Genomic DNA, 16,245 nt, shown 5'->3' with positions numbered 1-16,245 from the left:
TCAAAGACTAATAATGACTGGGAGCTTTGTTAAGACCAAACTGATACCATGTCATAACATCTATTATCACATCTATTATTTGTGCCCATCCAATGTGACTACACAGCATTACAGTCTCAGGACAGCTGTACAAATAAAGAGGATGAAGGTAGTCATGCTCATGTGGAAATGACAAATTAGCTCAGTTAAAATGAACAGAATATTATGCCTGCTCTGCCATCTGATGCCAATAAATTCCTTTAGGATTTCAATGCCTTGTTAATTGTCTAGGTCAGGAACTACCCATGCCAAGACTACGGTCTGTTATTTTAGCATATCCTGGGCTTGACCTGCAGTAAGAAATTGACTTTTGGCAAAACAAAGCTATATTTTTTTTTAATTAAGTATGCTTCCTAAAACTAAGACTGCAAATACTTCAGAATCATGCAATGAAACATTTAATACTGTTTGGAAAAGGCAGTGGCCAAGGTTATCTGGAATTACTTTTTTCGGATGCCTAAGACTGAAGAGCACCTGATTTTTAAAGTGCCCTGAGACTTAACTGTCTGAAAGCACAATGTTTTAAAGGAGTCTTAATTGGAAATTAAAAAAAAATGGTTCATGCTATTTAGAGTGAATTGTCTCTTGCTTCTCATTATCAATACAGTCAAAAGAAGCCCTGTTTTCTCCTTCAGTTAGGATAGTACCCTATGTTACAGGCTATGGAGACATACCAGTGATATGGGAAATGCACTTACCTCTGTTCATAAGGGCAAAAATGAAAATGCCCATCAACTCCACACAGTCAGATTGTAGACAAATAATACAACACCCCTTTTCATTGTGCATGGGACTCTGGCTTGTAGCCAGCCTTTCTCATTCCAGCAGTAGCAGGACAAAGAAAGGGAGCAAAGTAAAGCAGGCTGTGGGCAAGAGAGGAGAGCTCACAACCGTGTTTGCAGACAGATGTTTTCTTTGTGGTTTGCTTAGTGAGGTGGGGGCATCTGCTGCTCCTCTAAGCTCCACCCCTGTCCTCTCCCCTTTCCAAAGAGTGTATCTACCACAAGGCAAAGCCACAGCTTCCAGGGTTTGGAGGGGCGTCTATTCTGGGAAGATTTCACTCCTCACTGTAGTGAGGCCCTGTGTAGGACTGGGACCAAACCCATTTTTATTGTAAGTCAAGGCTCCATAAAAAAACTCCTCTTCTAAATATGAACCTGATAAAGATGAGATAAACCTGAGAAATCACACAACTTGGCATTAAATCCACTCTCTTGTTGTTAATAGAGCAAAATAGATCATTTATTTTTCATAGTCAGATTTTGAGCCAATTAAATGAAATGGTAACTCTTAGAGCTTGACTTTCCATAGAATCATAGAATGGTTTGGGTTGGAAGGGACCATAAAGATCTCGATCCAACCCCCCTACGGGGGGGACACCTTTCACTAGCACAGGTTTCTCAAAGCCCCATCTGGCCTGGCTTTGAACACTTTCAAGGGTGGGGCATTCACCACCCCTCACAGTAAAGAATTTCTTCCCAATATCTCATCTAAACCTACCCTCTTTCAATTTGAAGCCATTCCCCCTTGTCCTGTCACTACATGCTCTTGTACATTGTCTCTCTCCATCTTTCTTGTAAAAGCATGTGAACTATGCTGCAAACTACTGGAAATTTTGGTGACTTTTTATCATACCTTTCCATGGTCTAATATGCTACAGGAACATAATAACTGATGATGCAGCATAGTATTCACAGTGATACTTCACAGAAGCACAACAAATCACTGTGAAGTGCTGAAAACATTCTTCACAGTGTACTTTGTTTTGTGTTTTAATACTCTGAGACTATGAAAAGAAAAACTATCCAATAAGCCAGTGGGTGTCACTATTGTGTTAAATAAACTCTGAACAAATGATAATTTGGCACTGAAACTCTGTTCATAGTTGAAAGCAGAGAGCTACAAATAGAGCATTGTAGACCACGAATAATTAACATCAGATTAGCTAATAAAATAAAATGGAGTTTTGCTCTGACCAATTTTATTGAAACAAGACACTGATTGGCAAATTTTGATTTATTCCAGTCTATAAAAAAAAAAAAAGAATGATTTTGTAGAGTTTTATCTTGCCTGATGTGGAAAATCTTGGCAATCTGCAGCAATTGAGAAAAACACTATTCTTAGTATGGTGGGACAGGGGAACCAAAAGTATTAAGGAAAGAAAGATGCTCAAGAATAAAAAGAAAAAAAATATAACAAGATCAAAACTTCTGAGAAATTTGGAAAAATGTCTAATATGAAAAATGCTAATTTACAGATGCTGTAGCTGGACACAGAACAACCTCAAAGGAACCTTACAGTGAGGGGACTGGAGTGACTGTGTTCCTATTCCACATTCTGGTAAGTGGGCTCCATTGCCTACCGGTTCAAATCAAATCCTGACTTCTGGAACCAGAGAACTGCCTACTGCTCTGTCTAGTAACAAAAACTCTGTGCTCTGCTTCAGGTACAGATTTAGGGGTCTCATTTCTCTTGGCCTGTTTTCTATGGTTCTCAGTGAATGTAAGTGAAATGCAATAGAAATACTACAGAAATGTATAACTGGTCTCAGGAATCTTCTATTTTAAAACTTACCATAGGTAACATACTGGGAAAAAAAGATCAAGTAAGAGGCAAATAGTGGGAGAAACCTGGATTTCCTTATATGCTAGTGTCTATACATCTCTGATAGTGGATTCAATTAAGAGCACGCATTTCAGATCAAATAGATGGATTTTACATAATTATTTCCCAAGTGTACAACTTGAAAATTCAAATACAAGTACTGGATATTCCACGTGAATTACAGACTGACACTGCATACTGATAAGCAAAAAAGTGTGATTTAATAAATGCCTCTTACTCCCCAAAACAGACAGAATTTGCACAGTTTCCCAGTTAGTGCCTTTTAAGTAATCAGAGAGCCCACAGGACCTACCAGGGAACTTTGACACTCCCAAGATGTGCTGGGGAGATGTTCCAAGAGAAGCGATGCCAGAGGACTGACCCACTGCACAGGTGCATTTCCCCGTTCTTACCCCACTGACTGCAGTGACTGAAAGCAGCTGACTTTCTAACTTACCTGTGACAGCCAACTGACTCAGCATCTCTTGTGGGTGCTTACTCCTTATATCTGAAAGGCCAGAAAGTGTGAGACCTCCCTCTTAGATTTGTTTGCTACGTTCTCCCCTACACTAGGACAAAAATAACCCTCACGCTTCATCTGCAAAAGAACGAACATTGGTCCTGCTGAGTTATATTTATTATTCACTTTGATCCAGGCATTTCACATGATCTCATAGAAGCCAGATCAGGTTGGGTCATGAATAGATGCTTACTTTCTAAATCTACTTAACGCTATAAACAAAGCCAAAGGAATTGAATGGGATCAAACTCCGGGGTCGGCACAGGACACGTTTACAATTGGTCAGCGCTAACTGCAAACATTTTTTTAACTATCTAAATTCTGTTAGAGCAGCCAGCATTTTTGGAAGCCTGTGATACAACACAGCAGGAGTTATCTAGGAAACAGCTTCCCAAGAGGAGGGAATAGTGGAAAGGTTTCACTGTATCTTTAACAAAAAATTAAATCACAACTTCATGGCATACCAAAAAGAAAGAGGAGAAAAAGAATCTAAAACAACGAAGTTGCTGTTTGCCTCCAATTAAAAACATTGACTGCTGCTGCCTACTGGAAGACCATACATCTTAACTGGGAAAAAAGAGGCAGGAATCCCAGTTGTCCCAAGCTGGCACTCAAAATCAAGTAGAACATTTACTGGTGGATATACTTTCACTAATGATGTTTTGCTCTCATGTATCTGTTCTGCAGTTCTTTAATGAATAGATATAATAGCACACAGTATGCACAAAGCAATTTAGTAATACATTTTAATGGTGTCCTATGGAAGAAAGAGTCCTTTTGAGTTGTGACATGAGATCAAAAGGTAAATAGTATAATGTAAAAGTAACTCCAACAAGACTGTAATTCCAGTTAAACAGAAATCAAAATTTCATTGTGATGTGGACAACTGTAATGATATACTACTAGCAGTAGTGAATAGAATGTTTTCAGATAGTGATTTCTTGCTAATGAGTAGGAGTGCAAACCTGTTTATAGCATAGAGTTATCTCAGTTGAGAGAATAAAAAAATGACAGGTACACAAGCTCTCGTAAAAACCAACAGAGCAAACGATGCATAATTATACTGGATTTATATAAATATTAAATGGAAGTTCAGCTACTTGCTTCTACTTTTCTTCCAACTTGCCCAATTTCAATACATTGAAGTATGGCCATGGCAGTTTCATTTTCTTACTCCCATGGTCATCCTTTCTCTAGCTAAAATCTCAATTATCTTGTCCACTTACAATGAAGGAGGCTTTTGGTGTTGAAATTTAAAATATTTTCAAATGGGCAACTAGAAGGCAAAGTCTTAATTCCAAAAGTTCCAAAATTTTAGGCTTGTATACTGTACAATGTCAGAGGTCTTCAATGATCATTTATTTCTTACACTTTGAAGACAGGATTGAGGAAGGTGCAAAACTCAGAGGAGCCAGCCTGGGAGCAGGACTCAGACAGAAAAGTAGATAAAGCACATGTTTTGCATTCTAGGAAGCTAACAATAAGATAAAAAAAATCTTTTATTTTGTAATGGGTTGTCTCCACAAAAGCTAGGAAAGCAAAATTACTGTGTCAGAGTGTAAAGGCAAAACACAGTAAAGTTTAGAAATCAAAAGAATTGTATGCTGAAAAAAAACTTATGTAATCCTATAGAAAACTGTTCATCACCATAGATTAGCATATGTTCAACAATCTATCTAAAGTGGTGTTTAGTTAAGCCATATTTTATGTAGGGTCCGAAAAATACTTCTATTTCTTGCATATGGATTAATAGAAATGATTGCATACAATATAAATTCTTGTTACATTGCAGAGGCTTTATCCATTACCAAGCAGTGTACATGTACAACATTATTTCAGAGCTGTTTCAGAAAAGGGTACAATTCTCAGACTTATATTTGTATAATGACATTGAGTTTATTTTGAAATGTTTATTACAATTCTATTTGGCACTGAGGTCCAGATCCTTGGAATTATTTAGAAAACTAACTGCAAATGCATTAATCATAGTCCAGTTTACCTGTGATGGGGAGGACAGCTTAGGAAAGAGCCACAACAACTGCAGGGAGTATTTATTATTGATTCATTATGGGCATGTAATTCAGAACTTCCAGGCTCCGGAGAGAGAACCAGAATCAAGGAATTGCATCTAATTTCAAAGTCAGTTGTTTTTTAATGGCACTTCAGATCAGGTTTTTGGTATCCAGAATAGTCTATACAGTAGTGCTGAGAGACACTGCAATGGCAGTAGTCAAAACACTTTTCCTGGGATGCCCTTTTGTTAACACAATGTTACAGAGATGTACCCACCTTAGGCCTCTATTATTAAAACCCTACCGTATGGGGGACTTTCATATAGACATAATCCTGGAGGATTAGGATAGGATCCAAGGACACCAGGGCAGTGATCATGACACAGCAAAGTGTGCAGCCAACAGCAGAAGCACAGGAAGGAAAAGGTGTGTCTTGCTTTTCTGGCCACACAGGTTGCCAACAAACAAATGGGGTGTGCAGCTCTTCTAAAATTGATCCACCATGTTCAAGCTTTCTAAACCTAAACTTGAACATTAGTACTTTGATAGAAAACAACTTCCATCACTGACAATTTTTCAGTTGATCACTGATCAGGACATGTATATATATAAGTTTTTTCCTCATAAAATGTTTAAATTGTTTGCTATCACTATGTAGATGTGTATTTTGAGAAAGAACTGCCAAGATTAACTAGTCATCACTGGACCATATTTCAATTAACAATCAGAACCATGCACAGTTACTAAGTTTAGTGTATAATATGGAAATGCCTTGGCTTCATTCAATGTTTTATAATTCTTTAGAAGACAAAGACAGTTTGGATTTTTTTTATACTTAGTATATTAAGTGAGTAAAATAAAAAGTCTGCAAGCTTTTCCAGAGTCACCTAGCCCAAATAAGAAATAATTAAGTTCTCATAAAACTAGTGAATGGCATAGACATTCTCTTTTAACCAACCTCTTAGTAGAAAACAAGCAGAGATTTCTACACAACATATATTAGGAATTACATCTAAGTACTAGATTGATCTCAGAGTCCTTAACTGAATAAAAAGATATCATGATTATTACAAACAAACTTCTTTACAACAATATTAACTTTCTTTGATGATAGCTGTACTTCATACCATTCAGAGAATTATGCTAGTTTGCTATAGTCAGATGTGTCTATGTCTGAATATTGATTTATGTCAACTATTGATTTTCAAGAACAGCAATGTGCACAAAATGAATGGTATTTAAAACAGTAACTATCATTAGCTCTAAGCATCACTTACCCTTGATCCTTTTTCTGGAAAGCACCGACAAACTGAACAATCCTGTCCCCCACATGGGTCAATATATGCATATCCTCCCTAAAAATTAAAAGTTTATGGATTTATCAATACACAACAGAAAACAATCTCTTCATCAAATATTGTCAACTGGACATATTAGCTAATTAGATGATTTTCAAGACAAAAAATTTGGCTATCCTTGTGTACTCACAGGGCAATTTCCTTCTGATGTAGAAACAGCATAGCAGCAAATATCTGAATACTGTGTAGATCTTCAGCTTGACACATATGAGACTTATCTAATGCTTCCTTTACAGAATGCACACATCAATACTATATTTAAAATCCTCCTAACTTTCTTGGACCTCTCATCAGCATAAACATGCTGGCAAGGTAGAAGCAATAAATAAAAGCTTATTACTGTTGCTGTAGAAGCTGAAAGAAATTAACTATTAGTTATATTACATAAAGCTAAATATTACAACCAAATACAATTTAGGTGACAGGTTGCACCTAGAAAGAAATTTTAAGAGAGTCAGAATTTAAGTTGTAATAATGTGAAATTTGTAACCCATCACATTATGTCAGGAGTTTGTTTAACTATAAAGAAATTACAAAAGACAAAACAAGCTGAAGGAGCAAGAAGCTCACTCAGCAATAAAGCCTTGTATTTAATTATTGTCTATTGAATGAAACAAGAAGTGTGTGCAGGGTGTAACTATGGATCCCCAACTATTAAATTACTTATTTCTTTTATTAAAAGTGCCTGTCACTGTCCTCTTAATAGCAAAGATGTGCTTACTTTGTTTCATCAGGTTGCAATGAGGAAAGAAAGCATATTCAAGGATAAACTAAAACACAATAAAATGTAAATTCCATAGATTTATTGTGTGGTAAGTGAACACCATTTCATAATTCTTTTCTATTCCCCAAAATGTAGTAACAAACATATACCAATTACACACACCATATGCACTTACAAGCTCACATAGGTGGTTGGAATGTTCACTAAATAACATTATTTTTTCAGCAAAACTGTGTAAATTATCAAAGACTTCAAAAAGGATAACAAGGGTTAAAAGATTTAAGAATAATGTAGGTAAACAAATAAATAGTGATAACAAAAATATTTGCTCAGTGTGGATTTTCATTATTATCAAGCTCAACATTGTTTTGTTACTTGTTTTAATACCCAACAGAACACTATAAGTTCATACTTCAACATTTCAAGGAGAAAACACTGACAAAGATAAGGAGGAAAAATTCTGCTCTTTCTATCTAAAACATTTTTAGAATATCTGGAACTCCCAAACCTCAGAACAAGAGGGTTTGATGGTCTCTCTCACAGACTAATTCTCTGTCACACACTGGATTTCCCATGAAATTACTAATCTACTCCACACTAGTCTCTCACCTAGTTATTAAAAACTTGCCTCTCCTGGAATTTCAATGGAATGCAAGTTTCCCATAACATGTAAGCTGTTACCCTTTGTTCTAATTGAACACATCTATTTTTAAAAAATATTTCCACTTTCAACAGTTCAACTAAACAGGAATGACTTTGGGAATAAAAAAAAAAATAATAAAAAAAGGTGCTTTAAAATATTTGAAAGAGTTAAATATAATGGACTTGAAAGAAATTTCAGTGATAGCATTACAAACATGAGGTTAATATGAAGGACAGTACAGAGAGGAGAAATAAATATATTTTATGTGAAATTTTGGCTTCAGAGAGATGGAAATTACCAGGGAAGCCAGTTTAAGATCTAGGCTAACATACAGAGCAGAGCTTGAAAGCTAGAGAGACATGTGCCATAATGCAGAGCCATCAAAGAGACTTGATGAGGAAGGAGACAGACAGTGCACAAGAGAGGTTTTTATACATGCAGCTTTCCAAAAGCATCTAAAGATTCCAGAATTAGGATCTAGGAGAATCCAGAGGAGAAAATGACAAAATAGTTAAGCTGAGCAACAGGCACAGAAAGGAAAGTTAGAACTGCAGAAATACTGAAAGGAAAATTACAGTTTTCCCAGAGAACTACAGGTCATCTTGGTGTATATAGTGTTACTTCTTTGAACTGCACCATCCTACCTCTCACCTGTCTAAAGTAAACATCAATGTCACTTACCCCAGCGATTTCTTGTGCTGCAAAAACAATCAGCAGCCACCTGATTTAAAAGAAGAAGAAAACAAAATTAAAACTAAACTTGCAGCATCGAACCTTCACGAAAATTCAGCCTCTAGAAAGTGAGAAGTGTGTACACATGGTTAAGTCCTGTTTGGGGTGATTATATAGTATTTTTATAAAGGGTACACACCATCAAGGGATGGTCAGCACATGGTACATATCTTTGTGAGATTGAGGACAGGCAGGCATGAATAAGGCTGTGTAAAAGTCCTTGTAACTCCCTTTTGTAACCTCTTTCTAACCCCATAATTACAGGGTGACAGAGAGGAACCACTCCAGACAGACTTCTCCATGGACACCATGAGATGAAGACTGAGCAGAGATGGAGGTGATCTGCATCTGCCCCAAAGTGAGTTTGCTGCTACTGTTTTCTTTTGCTGGGAGAGAGAGAAGGTAGAGAGCAAAGCCTCACTCAAAATATGATTCCAGAGCAGCTGCTGGGGAAGCCCAGTTCCCTGCCAACCATTACTAGTGATGGATTATAGAGTTGAAATAATTTCTGCAATTAAAAAAAAAAAAGAGAGAGAGAAAATATAATAAAAAATAGGGAGAGAATACACTAAAATCAAAAGGTAGCCCAAAATTTCTGCAGCAGTACAGGAAATAAGTATTATTTTTAATTAGTATTAACAGTAATATTGTTTTTAATGAGAACTAAGGTGCTTAATCATTATATGAAAAGATAAATTAGATACAGCCATAACATGTAGACTGCTGTGTATTATAATATAATATTCACTGCAGGCTGCAGTGAAGCCTATTTCACAATTACTTCAACTTAGCAAACACATAGGCATTTAGTAAAATTCCCAAAGTCCTATTGAGATCAACTTCTATCTTTGTTAGCCATATGGTCAGCTCTTTGGAGAACTGAGAACTGTGCTAGCAAACTGATTACTCTCCCTGATTATTAATTATTTATAGATTCAAACTGGAAGTAATATAACTTGTATATGCACTGAGATATACTGATAAATTCGATACTGAAAATTTTTACATATTTTAGCCATTTATGTACATTTACTCTATGTACTTCTTACAATTATGTTGCCTGGTACTTGTTTTCAAATACACAGATTTTACTGAAACAAATTATTTATGCAAACAATTAGTAGTAACTGAAGAGAGAAGCTCACACTATCCCTTGCTAAATAAGAAACAAAGGACCAATTAAACAATGTAAGACTGCCAGATGATCAGCTACAGCAGTAAATGTCTTATGCATGCCAGTGGTTCATCCTTTAATGTATAAAGTAAGTTTGTGTAGAAAGGATTTAACTCCACAGGAACACTTCAGCCAGGTAGCAGATAATAGCATTGGTTTGTTCTGTGATTGTCACTAATTTAAGCCCATTTTTGCTTCTCACCTTCCTAACTTGCAGACAGTCTCTGTAAACATTTTTTCCCATATCAAAGTTGGCCAGGGGTGAGTTATTTTTCATTTAAGAAGACACCAAGTTCTCATGAAGCCCTCACACATGTGAAATAGAAATCTGATGATGCTCTTCTTGATATAAAGTACCACAGTCTCCCTTTTTCCAGTCATATATGGCAGGTATGTGTTTGCCAGATTCTTTGTCATTTCAAAATCCCTGCCTCCTGAAGCCAGGCAGATGTTTCCTACTATGTACTCGAGTCAGCAAAGACTGTTAGAGGTCAGCCAGTCACAAATAATGAAGAAAAAAGGCAAGAAGAGCTACCTTGGAGAGATGACTGGGATAGAAGGCTGCTACATTGGGAAACACCTGAATAACAAGCAGCCTGGGTTTGCACAACCCAAATAAATGTGAAAAAGACACTGGAGGGAGGTCAGGCATATTAACACAACAGACTGTCTATTTTGGGACAAGCCTACAGGTTTGAGTTGGTCATTACTTTTTCCTCTCCAAACATGTTCATTACTAGAATGTGGGAATCTCTTTCCTCTTGAAACAGACTCAAAATTATAGTTCCTGTTTCCTACTATTTAAAAAGTGTAAAGCCTAAAATTTAAATGGTATAGACTTGCAGGCCAGCAACCAAACTCAAATACAATAAATTATCATCTAGGCTTATCCAATTTATGACAGGCTACAAATGATTTAATTTCTGATTTGTTATTACTGTTAAATTGATAGCTAAGAATATAACTCAGAGAATCTGGTTAAAAAATTTAGTGATCTGTAAAACTCACCAGGCAGCTGTAATAAGCCACTTAATCCGTTCAAATGAATCCTTTGTTAATGCCATTCACGCTGATTGAGGATCTGTATATGCAGCACTTTTTTTTTTGTCTTTAAATGGCAGGTCTTCACTTTCCTTCTGTTTGTGGATGGTCTATAAACACTGTTCCATCCTGGTGTTGTTTTCCACTCTGAACCTGTTTCTATTAAAACATACATCCAATGTACAAACATGAATAATTACTGGATAACCTAAAATAAGCCTTAATCATTTATATATGTCACACTGCACATCTCTGTGTTGGCATTACATTATGTTATTCCTATTCAGGATGCATTTTATTTTACCAGCAATCCAATTATTTCAAGGGGACTATATATAAAATTACATAAAAAAGGGTACAAGATTTCAGCCTACAAAAGAGATAGTCTTCATTCAGTATTTAAAATAATGAACAAAGAGCATCTTTACATCATTATTTCTTAAAAAGCTGCCATAGCCACCATTTTAGTTAAAGGCATTAAAACAAAAGATGCAACACCCATCTACAGTAAAAAACCTAATGAACTTTTAAAAAAAAAATCAAGAAAATTTTGCTATAGTTTTAAGACCAGATTTAGCAGCAGTATCATTTGCAAACTGGGCTGGACCAGTCTGTGTGAGCATCTGAGCAAGGGAGGACTACTCTGAATGCAAAATAAGCTATGTGCATTTCCAGCTCAAGAGTTCTACCCATATGCATGGATAGATGACAATCATTGGAGACATTACATAGAGGTTTTTAGCTTTATTTTTAGAACATTTTTTCCACAACTTTTGCCAGGAAGCTGGAAGCCGTATGTGCAGGACTGACCAGTGGCCTCTACAGTCCCCCAGAGTCAAATTTTGCATACATAAATTAACTACACAGTGCACCTGTGACCTATGGTTTAGGTCAACAGCATATATGCTGGTTTAGGTGCAAACATGCTGCTCCAAGCTTTTTGTAAGCTCAGGCTTCACAAATGCAGAGAAATGGCCAGCTCGTGCAAATCTTTATATCCCCCAAATAAGCAAAAAGCCATAATCCTTTGTAATAAGGCACATCTGGCAAATGATTCACAGTGGTCATTTCAAACTGAGGGTTTAAGAGGTTGGGCTTCTCCTATGTTAGCACAGATTGTTACAGGCTTCTATTTTTCAGTGCTCTAGACTTTCAAATATAGGGAGGTGATTTTGAGGAGACTGAGCACTGACTGGAGTGAGTGGACAGGGGTTTGCTTCCTTTGGAGAAGTCTCCTGAGGGAGCAAAGACAATCAGTTCCTGAGAAAGGAGCAAGGATGTGAACTGCAGCAAACTGGCTGCTCTCTGATAGCTGTTCAACCAGTAGCTGTGTTTGCTTTGTTAAACAAATGAGTGTACAGTTCCTGAAACATCACTGTTTTGCTTTCTATTATTTGGATAGTGTGGCATCTTTCTAACCAGAACTAATCCCTAAATAATATTGACTCCTATGTGTATGGACAGTATATCCAAATCCCACAGTACGAAGAAGAGACTTTGCAAGCTACTGTGCACTGACTGATGAATAAATAGCCTAAAGGCAGCCAACCCATGCTGCAAGATCATACTCTACATGTATTGTGCAGTACTCCATTCATCTGCCAAATTCTTAGTCTCTTTCTGTGCCCCAGTTCCCCATCTGTAAGAAAAGGAAAAAATAACAACATCCCTAATAATAAAATAATACTCCAACAGCATTCCTACCTCACTGATTTTTTACATTAATCATACAAACAATATAAGCAAAATTGTGAAGCAATATCATACTGCAGGGATAGATTGCCTCAAATGGAAAATCCAAGCCAGTCATAAAGTGTTAGACTTTGCAGAAATGTGTTCCTGTTGCCACTATCCATCTCATTACTTAATTACCCAAACAGCTTCTGAAAATTAAGAAGAAAATTATATTTGTTATGTTTGCTTTGTATTAGCAGTGAAACTTCATTTTCAGATTAAAATCCATTTTGATCCAACCCACTGACAGTTTGAAATAATACTTAATGCATGAGGGAAGACTTGCACCCCTCTGCTTGCTGTTTTGTTGTGGCCATCTAAACCCCATCATTTGCCAAACAAGTTGAAGTGTTCAGTGGATAATGCAATAATATAAGGACTACAAAGTGTTATTTAGATTTATGTGTCAAATGGATCTCATGCTTTATATTTTGAAGCAATCACAACAGTTACCCCAATAGAATACTAACCTAATTCAAAAGAAGATAAAATACCCCCTGGGTAGCACATTCAATATCTCCAAAGGAATAGGCTCTATATAAGCATCACCAAACCTCAGCTCATAAAATTCTCAAAAGATAGAGGGGAAAAACTGGCACTATAACATAACCTAGGTATTTCTTCCTAGACAAGAAACAAGAAGCAAGACAATTTTATTCTTAGGGACTCTCATAAAATAAGGCTATGGGACATGAGGCATAGTTTGAGGCAGACACACAGCTACAGTTATTGATACAAAAAATTAGAGTAGTCCTAACTGTATTCTCATGACATCCAAAGAAACCCACATCACATGTAATAAGACTGCTGAAGTTGCACAGTCAAGGATTCAGAAGTCAGGAAACAAAAATTGGGGTTGCCAGCTCAGTTTTAATGTGGTTCCTTTGTGCATATGATTAGGGTAGTAATTTTAAGTACATGAACATATATGCTATTTTCCATAGGACTTCTGCCTCATTCATGATGGATATATTCCATTCTCTTTACATCCTTTTCATTAAGCCCTATTTTTTTCATATACAGTGCCCTGTAAAACTTTGCATTTTATACTGAAGTCATAGAACTGTATGTAATGTTTCTCACAAAAATATTCCTTATACTTTACCGTAGAGAACTGACAAAACAAAAGCAAAGCTATAATAATTAACTATCAATTACTGTGGAAGAAGCCAAACTTTAATGATCTGTGGCTTTCAATTGCTGGGTAGTACTAATGTTGACCTCAGCTATTCATGTACTGGTGGTTTTGTTGGGGTTTTTTGTAAAGTACTTCTACAGGCAGCTGCAGGGGTACATTTTGGCCCAACTGATATTAAGGCTGCCTGGACAGCTGTTTTGACGGTGTCTGAGTTTGTAGCTCTCTGAAGATATCCTGGACAACAACAGCATCAGCAAGACTGTGTGCATCAATGTTTCATAGACTTTCTTTGGGTGGATGCTGTCAATTATGGTAACAATGAGAAGGATAGAGAACATCAGGAGCTGAATCTTACCTTTTTTACAGTTCAGTGTTACTTTGAAGGCATGTATCTGTCCTAGAAATTCACACAGAGGCATATGGGCTTTTTTGTGACAATCTCATAATGCAACATTACTTGTTGTTTTGTAACTATAACACACACAACTACCACCCAGCTGAGCCACAGTGCTCAGCAGCCAGTACTCAAGGTCAGTGAAACAGGTGGTTCTGGGACTGAAGAGGATTCTTTTTAAATGTTTTCCCTTGTTAGTACTTTCCCATGTTTGCTTTGAGCCTGCTTCCTTTTTTTTTTTTTTTTAAGTTTCCAGAGTTTTCATCATTTGAAAATTGGCTCAGCATCCATTAGAGCAGTATTTCATTCACTCAGTATTCTCTGTGAGTTCATTTATTGCCCCTAACAGTGGTCTGCCTCCTTTCTTCTGTTTCTTCCAATAATTGTTTGGCCTAGTACTCAGGAGCTCTTCTTTTGAGTACTACCTGCTTTACTCAGTGGCAGTCATGCTGTTCATTCTGCATTGAAATTAGTATCATTTCTGAGGACTGATCACTCCACTGCAGTCACTGACCTCATTGTCTCACAGAACCTTGCACCTTTTGGTTTTACTTTTGAATGAATGACTGTCTGCTACATTCTGTCTAACACCAGTTTTTCTAATGTTAAATTCCAATGGTAGATTTAGGTGCATATAATTTATAAGTGTTTATGGCTTATAAACAACTGTAGACACCATTTTTGACTTTAATACAGTATTGTGTAAAAAATGTAGCACTGTTAGAGTCAACAGGTTTAGAAATCTGACAAAATGTGTCATTTTGTGGTTTTATCACGAAGATACTATTTCCTCCAAATGGTCACCATCAATCTGGCTTGAAAACAGAGGATTTTTTTTCTCCTTTCTATATCTTGCTGCCTATACTAGCTTGCTGTCACAGATGCTGGATATTCCCGAGCCAAGTTGTTAAGATGGTTCTATGTTCAAGATCTTTGATACCGAACATCTTCCAGAGATATGTTTCTCACTGGTAGTATCAAACTTTTGGGAAAAGTAACCTCTGCTAATTAGCTTTCACAGCAGATTTCACAGGAGGCTGACAATACTGTCTACTGAAAGGAGATCCAGCTCCACTCCAGTGCCTGTAAGAAAAGCTGTTTTACAAAGCCCTTAGTGCTCTTTTAGCTTTTATGAAAGCCCTTAGATTTGTATTTCATGCATAGTCCTAGATTTCTATACACATATTATATTATTGTTTTTTCTGTATCACTTCTAGTGCTTAATAAAACCTGTAACATGGGATTTCCTCAACAGCATCCATGAACGCTACAGACAAGGTAAGGTTGCTGTGGCTGGAACTGCCAGCATAAGTTTTCACCATGTTAGAACAGCACTTTATTTACCGAGATGTTATCTTATGTCAACAGCATAAATGTGATAAACTTCACACATTGCCAGCACATTACGAATCACAATTCCATTCACAAAAGCTTTATATCATGCTAAACTACGCGGAAAGCCTAGAGAGAAATACTTCTCGTTGATTTCCATTTATGCAGTGGGGCAGCATTTTGTCCCTTCTGGGACTTCTTGATCTCCGCTGCCTCATTAAGAAAACGCCCGAGGGAGAGGAAGGCGTAGGCGAAAGGAAAACACTCCCGTCCCATCCCGTCCCGGAGCGCCCCGGCAGCGGGATGGCGCTGCGGGCCCGGCTGCCGCCGGCCTCTCCCGGCACCGCCTCGCTCCCCCCCGCTTTCTCCGAGCCCTTCTCCCCGCCGAGGCTTCACAGCCGACCCTGCTCCGGGCGAGCCGTGACCATGCTCGGGCCGTGCCCGACGGGTCTCCGGCCCCATCCCAGCTCCTGCTGCAAAGCCCCGCGCCCGCCACCTGCGCCCTCGCGGCGGAGAACGGAGCCAGCCCGAACCCCGGGACACCTCCAGCTGTCCTGGGACACTCCGGCTGTCCCGGGCCGGAGCTGCCCCCCAGCCGCTGCCCAGCCCCGTCCCCAGGAGCGCCAAGTGCCGCCGCCCGGCGCTGCCCGCCCGCCGCGCTCACCTCGGCTCCCAGGCGGGACAGCCCCCGACACCTCGCTCACTCCATGCCCGCTGAGGACGGACGGACGGACAGACGGCGGCTGCCAGCGGTGCCCGAGGCAGGAGGCGCCGGGGGGAAGAGCAGAGGGGAGGAGGGG

At 38.1% G+C, this 16,245-nt stretch overlaps 2 protein-coding genes across 5 annotated transcripts in view; one reads left to right on the top strand and one right to left on the bottom strand.

The window, feature by feature from the left end:
* COL4A4 (collagen type IV alpha 4 chain) overlaps positions 1 to 16,216 on the bottom strand; it is a 68,349-nt gene extending 52,133 nt beyond the window's left edge. For 3 of the 4 annotated variants that reach the window (XR_007903519.1, XM_051781265.1, XM_051781267.1), the window contains exons 1-4: positions 16,110 to 16,213; positions 10,815 to 11,000; positions 8,582 to 8,621; positions 6,453 to 6,530 (exon numbers count right to left, since the gene is read on the bottom strand). Coding sequence is in view for 3 of the 4 variants with exons in the window: in XM_051781265.1 (XP_051637225.1) it covers positions 6,453 to 6,530; positions 8,582 to 8,621; positions 10,815 to 10,870 (174 nt within the window). In the remaining variant the exon portion in view is untranslated. Of the gene's footprint in view, positions 1 to 6,452; positions 6,531 to 8,581; positions 8,622 to 10,814; positions 11,007 to 16,109 lie in introns of all 4 variants that reach the window. The other variant, XM_051781266.1, reaches the window with a different exon arrangement.
* The window catches only part of COL4A3 (collagen type IV alpha 3 chain), a 65,513-nt gene continuing 58,180 nt past the window's right edge, over positions 8,913 to 16,245 (top strand). The window contains exon 1 of the mRNA XM_051781269.1: positions 8,913 to 8,990. Within this exon, the coding sequence (XP_051637229.1) occupies positions 8,964 to 8,990 (27 nt within the window). The 5' untranslated portion in view covers positions 8,913 to 8,963. The remainder of the gene's footprint in view (positions 8,991 to 16,245) is intronic.

Source organism: Manacus candei, unplaced genomic scaffold (assembly GCF_025592945.1).
Source record: "Manacus candei isolate 608988 ecotype Guabito, Panama unplaced genomic scaffold, ASM2559294v1 h1tg000015l, whole genome shotgun sequence".
In the NCBI taxonomy this organism is placed as follows: domain Eukaryota; kingdom Metazoa; phylum Chordata; class Aves; order Passeriformes; family Pipridae; genus Manacus; species Manacus candei.
This window is presented reverse-complemented; position numbering and strand designations above follow the sequence as displayed.